This window comes from Trachemys scripta, chromosome 2, assembly GCF_013100865.1.
Source record: "Trachemys scripta elegans isolate TJP31775 chromosome 2, CAS_Tse_1.0, whole genome shotgun sequence".
In the NCBI taxonomy this organism is placed as follows: Eukaryota; Metazoa; Chordata; order Testudines; family Emydidae; genus Trachemys; species Trachemys scripta.
The window spans coordinates 65,242,158-65,257,015 of NC_048299.1; the positions used below are offsets into that span (position 1 = coordinate 65,242,158).

The window sequence follows — 14,858 nt, forward strand, 5'->3', positions numbered from 1 at the left end:
TTGCAGCAATCACACCATCTTTAGATCCAGGGGACTGGTTTGCAGCTCTCTACCTCCAAGATGCATATTTTCATATTGCAATCCATCCAGCCCACAGATGCTTTCGTATGGTTTATAGTTGGTCAGGGCCATTTTCAATATCAAGTCCTCCCCTCTGGACTTTTCACCTCTCCTAGGGTCTTCACAAGGTCATGGCAGTAGTAGCAGCACAGCTTCACCATTTCAAAGTAATCATCTTTCCATACCTAGATGACTGGTTTCTCAAAGGTGAATCTTACGAAGAAATTCACTGTGCAGTATTGAAGCCCTTAAATCTATTCAACAGGATAGACTTACAACTCAATGGGAAAAAAGCCCATTGTCACCCATTCAGAAAATAGATTTTATATGAGCTACCCTGATGTTCAGGGCTTGCTTACCAGAAGACAGATTTGTTACTGTAAACAAACCTAATTTCCCAAGTTCAGATGAGACCACAAACTTCAGCAATAACATTCCTGGAACTTCTGGAGGCCTGTGCCTTTGGGGCACTGCACTCCTGTTTATATATTGGTTGCTGGGATGGAGTCCCTCTTCACTTGTGGTGCCTCCTGCTGGTTGCTCCTGCTGGTTGCTCAATCTCTTATCTGCATGCTCCCCAGCAGGCCTTCACCCGTCTTCTCCTTGTATGTGGCCTCTCTCACTTTGCTGCTGCTTCTGGTTCGGCCCTCCAGCCACGTCACTAAGTCCCTTTCCTTCTGGAGAAATCAGTCTTTCTGGATGAGGTGTCCAGCTGGCATCTCCAGTGCCCTGAGCAATTGCCCAGTGGTTGGTAGAGGAACCCAGGTCCACCCTCTACACTGGGTTCCAGCCCAGGGACCCTATAACATGCAGCCTAGCTCTGTACTTCTTTTGACCTTGCTGCTGTTTCCTTGGGCTTTTTCCTCTCTAACTGGCTCCCCCCAGGTTCACCAGCTTCTCCACTCCCTCTTTTCAAGGACCTGTGCAGCTTGCCTTCCTGCAGCCTCAAACACTCCTCCTCCTTTCCAGGGAGTGACTCGCCGGCCCTAGTTGCTGCCCTCTACTCTGTAGCCAGCTACCGGACTTTCTACAGGCCCTGCCTGTTCCTGCCCAGGTGAGGCCATTCCTCCTCTATTAGCTCCCTGGCTTGCAGTCTAACTAGTAGCTTGGACCCATCTGGCCCCACTCAGCTCTTGCCAGGCCAGTGTGGGGTGCACACACCATCACCGTTGCTTCCAGGTGTGATTGAGAACTGTCTACACTCCCAATAGACACAATCTGGACAAAACAGTGTCCATTCCACCAAAGATTTTGGAATCACTCAACTGGTGGGCAAACCTAGATGAAGTGTGTTCAGGAGTTCCATTCACACCAACTCCCTTCACTGTGATCATAGTCACAGATGTATCCCTGATAGGATGGGGAGCTTGTCTACTAGATCGCACCCTTTGGGAATATCCTATTAAATCCTCACCTCGGCCACATACCTACCAGGATTTCAGAAGATGATAGCTAATAACCTAAGCAGACACTTCTGCCAGGATTACAAAGTGGGAGTACAACAACTCAACACTGAAGAAGGTATTTCTTAGTGAGATTATCCGGATGTGAACCTCTTCACCACCATCACCAACAGAAAATGACAGCGGTTCTGTTTGAGGGCAGATCTGATCTTCATTTGTTAGGAGACACCTTCCTTATTCTTTGGTTGAGAAAAACTTCTATATGCCTATCTGACTCAGATGGCTCAAAACCATTACCAAAATCACACAAGACAAAGTCAGAGTCGTCCTAATAACACCAGCCTGGCTGAGACAAGTTTGATTCCTTTATCTAGTTTGCCTCTCATCTCACCCCTCACTTTGGCTACTACTAATACTTGACCTTCTGACCCAAGACTTGGGGAAGGTCTTTTATCTCAACCTTGTTGCTCTGCGTCTCAAGGCTTGGCTCCTAGAGGGCTGGCAGGAATAGAATGTACTGTTTAAGTGAAGTGCCGGAAGTATTACTGAATAGCAGGAAGTCACCTACTAGAAAATCATATCTACAGAAATGGAAGAGATTCCACCAACTGGTACACACAGCAGAGTATCACATATTTTGGACTACCTCTTTGCTCTGAAGAGCTCTGGACTGTCCTTCAACCCCTGCAGTACAAGGATTTTTAGTACTTGCTCACGCTGCTATGTCTTGATTCATTAACGGATTAACAAATCTCTTCCCACATGTCAGGGAGGACCTACACCTTGTCTTCAGCTCCCTAATGAAACTTCCTTTCGAGCCATTAACATAATTTAAAGACCGAGTCCCCCAGTACTGTCTTTTATAGGGAAAGGTATCTCTTAGACTACATCCTTATTTCCCCCCTAACGTAATCTCAGATTTCCATAATAATCAGGAAATTGAACTCCCAGTCATTTACCTTAAGCCTCACCAGTCAAGGGAGCAAGCTGTTCTTCATATCTTAGACACCAGGAGAGCTTTGGCTTTCTATCTAGGGCTTCTCTCTGATTGATTGTTTCCTTTGCCGACAGAATTAAAGGAGCGCCTACATCTCCCCGAAAACTCTGCAATGGGTCTCTGGCTGTGTTCTGTCTTGTTATGAGGCTGCTAAATTCCAAGCCCCCTTGTAGAGTTATGGGCCCCTTGTACCAGATCACAGTCTACATCAGTAGCTCTGTTGAGGAATGTTCCAATAACAGAAATCTGTAGAGGTGCCATGTGGGCTTTGGCTCACATTTTCTCACAGCATTATGCTCTAGTTCACACCTCCAGGACAGAAGCTGCCTTTGGAACAGCTGTTTTTCAAACAATCTTAGATCAAGTTTCTAAGAGGGTACTGCTTGGGAGTCACCTGAAGTGGAGAACCCATAAAGAAATTACTCAGAGAGGTTACTTAACTTGTACAGTAATTGGAGTTCTTTGAGATGTTTATTGCCAAGAGTGCTTCTGTATCTTCCCTTCTTCCCCTCTGCTTTGGAGTCTGCCTTGAGGAGACATTGCAGTAGAGAAGGAACCGAGAACACCTTATCCAACATTCCCTTTGTGACAAAGTTCCTCCTCTATCTTGGTGGGTCCTGCGCTTATTGGTGGATTTTCTTGCCTCAAAGATTCACCATGTGGGTTGGGGAACAGCCCAGAGACCTTCCCCTCTGGAAGAACCCACAGTCCAGGTCAACTGGGAGGTTGGGGGGAACCCAGGCTTGCCCTCTACTCCGGGTTCCAACCCAGGGCCCTGTGGACTGCAGCTGTCTATAGTGCCTCCTGTAACAGCTGCATGACAGCTACAACTCCCTGGGCTACTTCCCCATGGCCTCCTCCAAACACCTTCCTTATTCTCACCACAGGACCTTCCTCCTGGTGTCTAATAACACTTGTGCTCCTCAGTCCTCCAGCAGCACACCCTCTCACTCTCAGCTCCTTGCACCTCTTGCTCCCAGCTCCTCACACTCACACCACAAACTGAAGCGAGCTCCTTTTAAAACCAAGTGCCCTGATTAACCATGCCTTAATTGATTCTAGCAGTTTCTTCTTACTTGGCTCCAGGTGTCCTAATTAGCCTGCCTGCCTTAACTGGTTCTAGCAGATTCCTGATTACTCTAGTGCAGCCCCTGCTCTGGTCACTCAGGGAACAGAAAACTACTCATCCAGTGACCAGTATACTTGCCCTCTACCAGACTCCTGTACCCCACTCGTCTGGGTCTGTCACACCTTATATGCTCTTATTATGGCACACGAGGATAGCTACAGTGCATGTCTGGACTGCTACCAAAAATTTCCGATCAGAGGTGCATGGGGCTTATGTGCACCTGAAATGAAGTATCCATAGGGACAAACATGTGGAAGAACTCCAGTTATTGTACAAGGTGAGCAACCTCTCCTTCTCATACTTCAGGCATAGGTCAGTCACAAATAGGCCTCTGCCTTTGGACCATGACTCTTTTCCCTGGTGTAGGATACCATCTAGCTAGTATGTTGTGGCTTCCTCCTCTGTTTCTCCTTCATACTTGAACAAAGCTACTTACACTGTCTCAACCTGTTGTGCTGGTTATAGCAATAACATTATGGAAATATGTTTGCAGTGTTGTTGTAGCACACTATTGGTTCCAGGAGATGAGAGAGACAAGGTGGGTGCGGTAATACTTTTTATTGGACCAAATTTTTTTGGTGGAAGGGACAAGCTTTCGAGCTTCACAGAGTTTGACCTGAGGAAAAGTTCTGTGAAGCTTGAAAGCTTGTCCCTCCTGCCAAAAGAAGTTGGTCTAATAAAAGATATTACCTCACCCAACTTGTCTTTCTCCATTATAGGACTATGTCACTTCCAATGCTGGCCAAGCTTGGAAGCAATTAAACAGAAGATACACAGAGACAAATCAGAAAGAGGGAGAAAATAGGATGGGACGAAATGACACAGCGGAGGAGGGTAGCAGGAATCACAAACTTTACATCCTAAAGGTTGCTTAGGATACAGTCAGTATTGGAGTTATGGTATGATTTCTCATGGTTCCAGGTCTGATCTTTAGATTCCTTGGTGATTGTTTGGCTGTATGAGAAAATTCCCTCAAAGTTCAAAGGCTAAAATACTGTCTTTTTAATCAAATAAAGTACTTGTGAGTCTCTCTAAAATGTCTAGAAAGAGCATGATCAATTGTCATTGTCCTATTAAAATGTGCAGTCAAGATAGTGTCGGATAGGAATTTCTTACCATTTCAAGAATAGTAAATCCCTTGCTATTCTAATTTGTAACCTCATAAAAACCCTAGAAAATCATCTAACTACACAAACTCAATACATACTCTTTGTTTTGTGCTTGCTTTCATCAACACTTCTTATATGAAATTTGTTTAGGTTAGAATAATCCCCTGCCATTTTTTTACCCATTTTGGCTCAGCAAAGATATTAAAACTCTGTCAAAACTCTTACGGTTTGTACACACAAGGGATAAGGAGCCCAGACCTTTCTCTCAAGGTCTATTGGCCTTTATCCTGTATGAGACCATGGAGGCCCAGGCTTTTTTGTAGGCTGTGGAAGTATTTTACCTTTTTCTTTTGGACTACTTTGACCCAACCCCAGTCTCCTCTCCCTAACAGGTACAGCTGGAGAGCTGTACCCCAAGTCTAGAAACTAGACAACAATCATGATGCCATCCAGAGAAGAATGTCCAAGGCAAGAGAGTGCCCTCTACACACATCCCCCACAGGGGATACCAGAGAGGTACAACCTATATCAGTCCCCCTTAAATTATAGGTTTTAATACTGTGGTTAGTAGCTGTTTGGCTCAAATATTTCCCTGCTACCTATTTTGATGTATTTAAATAGAAACCTCTAACACCACATAAATGCTTAATTATTTTGCCTCTGCACAGATTTCTAATTGTTTTGATGTATTTAAAGAAGAAACCTTTAAGCTAATATAAATGTTTAATTGTTTTCCTTTTGGCGCTCACGTTAGTGAAAAGCAGATCTACCTACTAATTCCTCAGCAGTCAGATATAATCGTTCTTGATTTTCTAATTGCAGAGCTTTGAAATAAATCAAAGCACGGAAGAAAAACTTTTAACTGTCCAGTTTTACTTTTCTGTTGTCCATGTTATATGAAAGCCCACAGATAAATACCTGTTGGGGTAAAGCTCACCTGGTAGTCTTTTATAGCTTTGCTAGTAATGTTGCTTTATGCATTGAGCATTGGAAATCTACACTTCAACTTTGACATCTGAGAGGAGTTTTTCTCTTTGTTTGCTCAAGCATGCCGGATGTTGCATACATCTGTGATGGACTGAATTAAAAAGGCAGAGATAAACAGTTTATAAAGAATTAGGAATTACAAGCACATGATGCTCCATGTGCATGCGGTGGAGGAAAAGTGTTTAATTCCTGAAAGCTCCCTATAAAACAAGAGAGCCAACAACAGAACAATCCTCCCAATGGGAGCTAAGAAAAATAAAAATTAAAATATTGGGGGAAAGGGGAGTATGAGGTGTGAGGGGGGGAGAGTACTGAGTATATAAGTATGAACGATAAAATTCGAGACATACTTACAGCCTATCTTTATAACTTTTTCATATAGTTTATTGGGTTGGTGCAATTTTGTTTCACAACTGCCCTACCCAATATACAAGCTACATGTATATAGGGAAAGGAAATACGATATTTCAGAGCAAAATTGCCTGATAACTCAAGAGATACTAACCACTGGTATTTTGTGTTTTTGTGACTTGACAATAAAAGTGAGCATACCTGTGTAATTTAGTTTGTTCGTAGTGGACTGACATATGGAGATTGTCTACAGAACCTAAACAACCAAGAAAACCCACTGAGGTCTAGCCTACCAGGCCACAGAGATAAGCCACCCTATATCCCTTTGTCTTCACAGGGAGAAAGCCAGCCCTGCCACTCTACTGTCCCTTTGTACCTGGGGCCACACAGTTCTCTTTTGTGGGAGGCCCCTCAGAATTCTTAAAGCACAATGCACATTTCTGGTGCTGTAAAAATAAAATAATAATACCCTAAATCTGTGGCAATGCTCCTTTGAGAACAGTAGAAGTTATACCAGTAGCTCTCGTTGGCATCAGTAGGAGCTATGTGCATAGCTCAAGGGCAAGATATGGCCCTCGTCTTTTGGGAAGTGAAAATAATTTGAGACTGAACTGTCAAGATCTGAACTCTTATTTGAAATGGAACGTGTTTTAGCATGCCATGTCAAAAGAATCTCTGTGTTGACAGACATGCAGCCTTAAACAATGAAAAGGAAACACACAAAATGCACAAGCCACCAAATAATTCATATTGCTTCTGATATCTCTCCAACGTACCCCACCAGCCAATTCTTTTCAGATGGCTCAGCACTTTTCTATTTTAAACAAGTGCTTACTGTTGAAGAGGATATTTCTTTTGGAATCCTGTGTTGGGCAGTTATAGCAGAAAGTTGTAATAAATTAGATTTTTTTTAATTAAAAATAATTGTTTCCCCCCTGTAATTAATAAAAGAATATTTTAGAGTAATTGAATTACATGCATTGTGGCTTCATTTTTCTCAGTGACGGGCACAGCTATTACAATGAGACTATGTGATCCATTAAAGAAAAATGTTAGGTTTGGATTCAGAGGCTTTTCTTTATTTTTTTTATTCAATAAAAGCTCCCTTTGAAATCGATGCAAATAATGCCCTAGGCCCATTCCTTTATACACTGACATATGAGTAACTTTACTCCTGTGACTGGTTCAATGAGACTAGGTAGGGATGTAAAGTACATAAGTGTTTGTAGGATCAGGCCGTAGTAAGGATTAAAGGAAAACTGAGTAAGGACTTCAAAATATGACCCTGAGTCTTTCTTACCAAGCATTTGGAAAATAGACTTACTGTCCTGATTGACACTGCAGTCCATTTAAAGCAGGAAGTACCTGTGTCTAACTCTGTTTCTTCTCTTTGTCAAGCAGATATTATTTTAAATTTCCGAACAACCTATGTCAGCAAGTCTGGCCAAGTTATATTTGAAGCAAGATCTATTTGTATCCACTATGTGACTACCTGGTTCATCATTGATTTAATTGCTGCACTTCCCTTTGATCTCCTTTATGCTTTTAATGTCACTGTGGTGAGTACTACACTTGCATTCTATTAACAGTGTTTATCTCAAGGGGCCATTTTTGCACATCAGCTTTTTTTTCAGTGGGGAGGGGGGATTGTTATATTCTCATAAGCAAACTAGGAAAATGTGGTCTAGATTAAATTACTATAAGGGGGGTGCACAACTAGTTGGAAGAATTGGTTGAAAGAGTAGTCAGCAACTGTTGGCTGTCAAACTAGGAGGGTATATTTAGTAGGGTCCCTCAAGGGTCAGTCCAGGGTTTGGTATTATTCAATACTTTCATTAATGACTTGGATAATGGAGTGGAGAGTGTGCTTATAAAATTTGCAGAGGACATCAAGCAGAGAGGGGTTGCAAGCACTTTGGCAGACAGGATTAGAATTCAAAGTAACCTTAACAAATTAGAGAATTGATCTGAAATTGACAGGATGAAATTCAGTAAAGACATGTGCAAAATACTTCAGTTAGGAAGGAAAAATCAAATGCACAACTTAAAAATGGGGAATAACTAGTAGCGCTGAAACCGGCCTTGGTTTATAGACCATAAATTGAATGAGAGTCAACAATCTGATGCAATTGCAAAAAAGGCTAATATTCTGGGGGTATTACCAGTAGTGTCATCTGTAAGACACAGGAGGTGATTGTACCACTATACTCAGCACTGGTGAGGCCTCAGCTGGAGTACTGTGTCTAGTTCTGGGGTCACACTTTAAGAAAGATGGGGACAAACTAGAGAGGAAAGCAATAAAAACGATAAAAGGTTTAGAAAACCTGACCTATCAGGAAAGGGAAAAAACTGCACATGTTTAGTCTTGAGGAAAAAAAAGACCTGAAAACTGTTTTTTCAAATATCAAGGGATGTTAAAAGAGAACAGTGATCAATTATTCTCCATGTCCACTGAATGAAGAACAAGAAGTAATGGACTTAATCTGCAGCAAAGAAGATTTAGGTTAAATATTAGGAATAACTTTCTGGAATAGGCTTCCTGAGGAGGTTTTGGAATCCACATTACTGGAGGATTTTAAGAACAGGTTGGACAAACACCTGTCAGGGATGGCTTATGGTTACTTGGTCCTGCCTCAGCACAGGAGGTGGACTTGATGACCTCTTGAGGTCCTTTCCAATCTTACATTTCTATTATTTGAAATTTGTTTTCTCTTTCAGCACTGTGAAATGTTTTGGCCTAAGGTACTAAAGGGATAAATCAAATGCAGTTGTTGAAATGTATTTAACAGCTCAGCCATAGGCATCAAATTGACAAGAAGCCCATCAGTGGTGCTATTGAATTCAGTGGGACTTCTGGTGGAGCAAGGTGTTACTAAACCAGAGTAAAGGGATCAGAATTTGGCCTGTAGGAAATTACTAAGCAGAGCCAAAGTGTCCTATGACAATGTAACAGTGAGTTGGGCTCTTACCCAAGTGACAAAATGTCAGCCAGACGAAGAAGAATTTTGAGCAGTATTAAAGATAGAATGTGAAGACAAAATAAATTGAGCTTGTGCCTTTTTTGCTTCTTTGTAATGTATAAAGAGAGTGTAAAAATGGTCTTTTCTGAGATTTTTTCCTGTTTGTTTTTAAATGAGAAATTCAGCTCTTTCCTAAACTGCAAGTCTCTATAGCCTTACCAACTTTTAGCAAAATTAACCACTGCTGGCAACTGGGGTCAGCAATGGATACATCTGAACTAGATGCTGAAAATGCCTTACTTATCAATGTAGCCAAGGGCAAACTGTGTAAATCATCATCATTTCAGAAGTCCACTTGGAAGTTAATGCTCTTCAGATGATCAATTTCTGCTCAGTACCTCTTCCACCATTTCTTTGAAAAGGTGTGTTCAGTACAGATGGAGAGGCTCATGGGGGAGAAGAGAGCTGGACAGGACCAGGGTGAGGGCTATATCCTCAGCAGAGGGTCTGGTTTCCATAGAATTTGCCTGCAGTTCTTGTGGCAGATTTAAACTCTTTACTTCGTATGTGGTTATAAACTTATGCTTAGAGTGGAGCATTCAGCAGAAACTCAATATCTAACTTTGGAAAGATTTTAGCAGAGATTTTCCATTCCTGTGGGTTTTTCACATAAGAGGACTGGGTGCTTAATGCTTAGCATTTTGTAGTTCTTAGGATTTTGTCCTCCTAGGAATGGACACACACATCTCTTGTTAGTATTGAGAATTACACATGTAGGTTGAGGGTAGAATAGGTTAGAGAGCAAAACTAGCCAAGCCCATGAAATAAATTTAATTTAATTAATGCATATCTTTTCATGAACAAAAAATAAAATGTAATATAATAAAATACAATATTTACATATTAATTCATAAACAAAATTCAGATTGAAATATCTGTCAATAATCCTCATTATGGTATCTGCCACAAATGAAGAATTTCATTTAATTTATGGTGACTTTCACATGTAGCAAAGTTTTATTTAAACTGAATTGGTTGACCCCTGTTGGAATCCTCTTCTATAAAATACATTCTTCATTTTTATTCTCTTTTAATTCCCTCTCCTTAGCTAACCTCTCTTCTCAGCCTGTCTGGCATATTAAGAACAGACAGTCTGATGTTTGGTGCTGTAATTTTAATCCCAGCTCAGTCAATGGGTCCAGGTTTTCATATCACAGTTTCTACAAACAGTAGGCATACTAGTGCATTAAGCTACCAATCCAGTTTAGCTCAATGCATTATAATTGTGCCAACCAACATGAATGTCAATGAATTTTATTTCCAGTCAGAAATTTACATTGCAACTTCTTTCTGAATGAGCCATTCCAAAGCCTTTTCTTCAAGGATTATTTTAAAAAAAGGGAACAAATCACTATTTTAATCTGTAACATAATCTGAATAACATGTTTCTTTTAAAACTAGTACTGTTGGCATCATGGGTTGGGGAGGATCTTTATCATAATGAATTCGGTGGGGAAGAACCATTTTCCAACAATTATTTTTTTCTGTTAAAGACGACACAGTAATACAAATGCTATAATAATTTGATTAGTTAAGATCTGTCCTTCCTATCATTCCTTTTATCATTTGTTGCTGTGGACAATATTACAGTAACTAATAACTTAGTAGGCTGCTGAAATAGTCCTCCCAGTGATTCTCCATAAGATAGGTAGTGACCCATAGCTCTGAGACCTGAGTAAGGGACGGTGTATAGCTGTGTTGCCCCAGGAAGTAATTGTGACTCATAGTCACAGCTTCTCAGTTGCTCCGGGGATGAAATAAGATGTTTCATCTTTTTACAAGTGCAGCTTACATTTCCACCCTTATCCTGACCCAGCTCCATTGGACTTGTGCATTGTGGAGCCTGACCCGAGGACTTGTCCACTTACTGGTGGTTGGGGAAGTATCTCCTCCCCACCATTCACATACCCTTTGCATCAGGGTTGCAAAAAAGGAGTTGTAGGAGCTAGCTGTGTTGACTCTATGCTGGCTGGGGATGCTGCCATCAGTAGGGTTATCTCCAAGATGACCAGATAGCAAGTGTGAAAAATCTGGACAGGGGGTTGAGGGTAATAGGCGCCTATCTAAGACAAAGCCTATATAGGACTGTCCCTATAAAATCGGGACATCTGGTCACATGAAATATCCCCAGCAGGGGAGTTATGGGAGGTTTACTCCCTTTGTACTACCTCAGTTGAGCAAAGGAGCATATCATGGCAGAGGATTGGCCAGCCTTATCTTCTCATTTAAGTCAGTCTATTCAGATCCTTAATCATATTTGTGGCTCTTCTCTGAATTCTCTCTATTATGCAGTGGGCTTTCTAGTTTTGAGAAACCTAGGACTTTTTAATCTTGTGCACTCACTGTCTCCCCAAACACCTCCATGTTTTTATCCAAGGGCATAAATGCCCCACTGCTTTGCACTTTGTATAGTTATTTACCTCTGTGCAAAATTGGTGTTAAGTGCTACCAAATCAGAAATCTGAATATTACACCAGTAGTAGTATTCTACACTCATTTTGCACATCATTTGTTCTAGGGTAAATGACTATCCCTGGTGCAAGACGAACAGCTAACAGAGTTTCTGTGGGAGTTTGGCCTGAAAAACGAGAGTAGTGGTTTTGTGTTCAGTGCTGGAGGTGCAGTCTTGATATTTTTTTTTTCAGTGATTTGTTCTAGATGTCTGGCTTGAATCCGTGTTTGCCGGTATCCCTTAACAAGGGGGAGGAGTTGACCTAGTTTTAAAAGCCTGTCACTAGCAAAAGTTGGAGCAACTAGCAATTAACTGTGGAGTTTCTCTGAGAGTAAATGGAAGTTTGGTATGGGTTTCCCCCCCCCCCCCCCCCCCCCCCCCCCCCCCCTCTTTTTTTTTTTTTTTTTAAGGAATAGGGCCTAGGAAAAGAATACAATGATGCCTACTGAGGCAGCACTAAAAAGTGACCATAGTAGATACAGAAGATGATTGGATGCAGTAGCAGTAGTATGTATGTTATCCTTGAGTGGGTATCTGATGGAAGCTACTTATTGATGAAATGTTGCCTGATAGAACTTATGAGAGAAGACCCAAAATAGCTAGTGGTGGTGATATCTAGTTGAGTAAAAGGTTTGTTGCACTAGGGAATGGGGAGGAAAAAAAGGCAAAAGATGGGCTATCGAGGAAGAAAAAAAGGGAAGCCAGTCCCTGAAGAAGAGAGGAAGAGATGATAGAGACAGCCAGGGACTCCGTCTAAATGAGGCTGATGTATGGGGACTGTAGTGTAGACATACCCTAAAGTGTTAACCCAGTGGAGGTGACTGTGACAGGGCGTGACTCACCACAGTGGCACCTCCTGTTGGCCATCCTGAGGATTAGATTAGAGTCAAGAGAATTCCTTCCAAACTTTGTATCAAATTTAGCAACTTCATTTCTCATCCCTAATCTCCTCAGTAGTTCGAGGCAGTGAAGCCTGCTATTCTTTCAGCTTATGCTGCCTTTTGCTAAACTCTTGTCTTTATGTCATTGCAATAGAAAAGGTTAACCCAGCTAGTCTAAATTGATTAACTGAATGTAGAAATTCAGCTAGCATTGTATTTATGGACAAAGCAAATCTACCCTGGCACAAGTATGAGTGCTGATTCTTCACTTTGTCTTTCTAAATTTATTATAGAGAAAATAAAGCTGCCTGCTTTCATCTGAGATCTTTCAATGACAGATTGAACACAATAGAAGAAAAAAACTTGGAATAACTAATGAGAAAATTCAGTGTAATTATACAAGATTTATTATGCTCATGTGCAAATTTATTTTCACATAATTTCAAGATGTGGGTTTTTTTAGCCCAAGTAGAAAAATGATTTTTTTCTAGACATCATAAAAAGAAATTTTGTATTGTTTCATCTATTGTTTATTATCCAGTAGTGTTCTCTTTTTTTTATAAAAACAAAGTGGTCAAAGTTCAGAATTTAGTCACAATTTACGTAGGAATGAACATGGAAATCAGCATTTTTTTTTTTTTTTTTAGCAACATGACTTATGCCTGGGGATTTTTTTTAATCTTCACATAACTTTTGCCATGCTGTAGTTATGGTTATGTCTGAATTTAAGCATCTATATCTCAGCTATATTATCATTATTTGTTTGAATTATGGTACAGGCCCCAATTAGAGGTGAGGGTTCTATTGTGTTAGGCACTGTACATACATATAACAAAAAGGGCTGTTCTTGCCCCAAAGATTTTTACAGCTGTCAACCACAGTCCTACAAACACTTACTCACATGCTTAACTTTACAAACATGAGTAATCCCCCTGATTCCTTAGCACATGACAAGAGATGGCTAAAACAAGCAAATGCAAGGAAGGGAGGAGGACATGGGGACAGTGAAATGTTTGTTTGGTATAATAAACAGCAGTCTCAGTATGCAGCTAGACTGCCTAGCTGTTGTCAGATATTATTGATTGCAGCGCTGTGTCCTTAAGGAAGGATTTTAAAGGAGGATACTGTAGTGGTTTTGTGGATTTTTCCTCCACTGTATAGGGGGCAGCATGGGAAAAAGAGCGAAAGTTCTTGAGGGATAATTAAAATAATGGGCAATGAAGGCACAGGTAAAAAGTTCAGGGGATAATGAAGCATTCAGTGTAAATCAATATCAAGGATTAGTTGTTAATGTTTTATAGTGGTGCCACATCAGTCTATTGGGCCATATTCTGCTGTCAGTAACACCAGTGTAAATTTAAATAGCTTCATTGACTTCAATGGATTTGCACAGGTGTAACTGGGAACAGAATAAAGCCCACGGCTGGTTTAGGGTTTCATTAGTCATTCCGAACTTAGCCCAGGTTGCAAACTTTATCAGCCAAACTAGGCCTACTTTTGAGTGAACTGAGCCATTTTATTTAACCTTTTAGAATGTCAACTTTTTGTTGATTGAACCAAAAAGCCTTCAGTTCATACTGGGTTAATATATGAAAACAATGGTAAAAAAATTAAAAGATTTGCTCATGTTTTTTATAGAACACATTACTGTAATATACAAATGTTCTGGAAGTACTAGCGGGAGATATGCAGTTTGATTTGTGTTTTTCAGCCAACACAAGACAGACACAGAATGAGTCTTTAAAAATGTATATATTCCAATGACTACATGAAATAAATGTAAATAGTGATGACAAATGATAAGAAATGTAAAATGTAAGCAGAAGGCCTGGAATATCCTCTGGGTTTGGCAGGAGATTTAAAAGCTTGAGTCAAATTTTCACAATTCCTGGAAGTTATTTGGTTTCTGCATCCATTGAAAAATATAAAATCAGATTAATTCACATTGCATTCTCTGAAGCAAGAAGCTGTATCATGTGGAAATAGTACAAGGACCTTCTCTGAGGCATAATCCCTTATGGAGCTCTCCTTTGCAATGGAGCAATAACTCCTCCCATCACTGCTGTCTTTCCCAACACAATAGTGTGCTTGAATGACATATCAGAGCTTGTAATGTTCTCTCAGGTCTCTGTCCTGCAAAATATCTGTAGCGTGCTCTTGCTTCCAATGCATAAACTACATGCCATGTTTTTATCTAATATCCACCTTGGGAGAAACTGCTCATCCCCTTTTTATCCAGGCTTTAGTTACTGAGTCATTTTTATCCCACGTGCAGGGCCGGCTCCAGGCACCAGCATAGCAAGCAGGTGCCTTGGGCAGCCAATGAAGAGGGGGGCGGCACATCCAGCAGTTCGGCGGCAATTCGGCTGCGGGACCGCCACTCCCTCTGGGAGCAAAGGACCTCCCGCCAAATTGCTGCCATAGAATGAAGGGGCGCTCGCTAGAGCTGCTGCCGAATTGCCGCTAATC

At 41.0% G+C, this 14,858-nt stretch overlaps 1 protein-coding gene across 1 annotated transcript in view; it reads left to right on the forward strand.

Annotated features, from left to right (window-relative positions):
• Positions 1–14,858, forward strand: part of KCNH8 (potassium voltage-gated channel subfamily H member 8) — a 343,253-nt gene that overhangs the window by 220,893 nt on the left and 107,502 nt on the right. Inside the window, exon 6 of the mRNA XM_034760755.1 lies at positions 7,438–7,595. Within this exon, the coding sequence (XP_034616646.1) occupies positions 7,438–7,595 (158 nt within the window). The remainder of the gene's footprint in view (positions 1–7,437; positions 7,596–14,858) is intronic.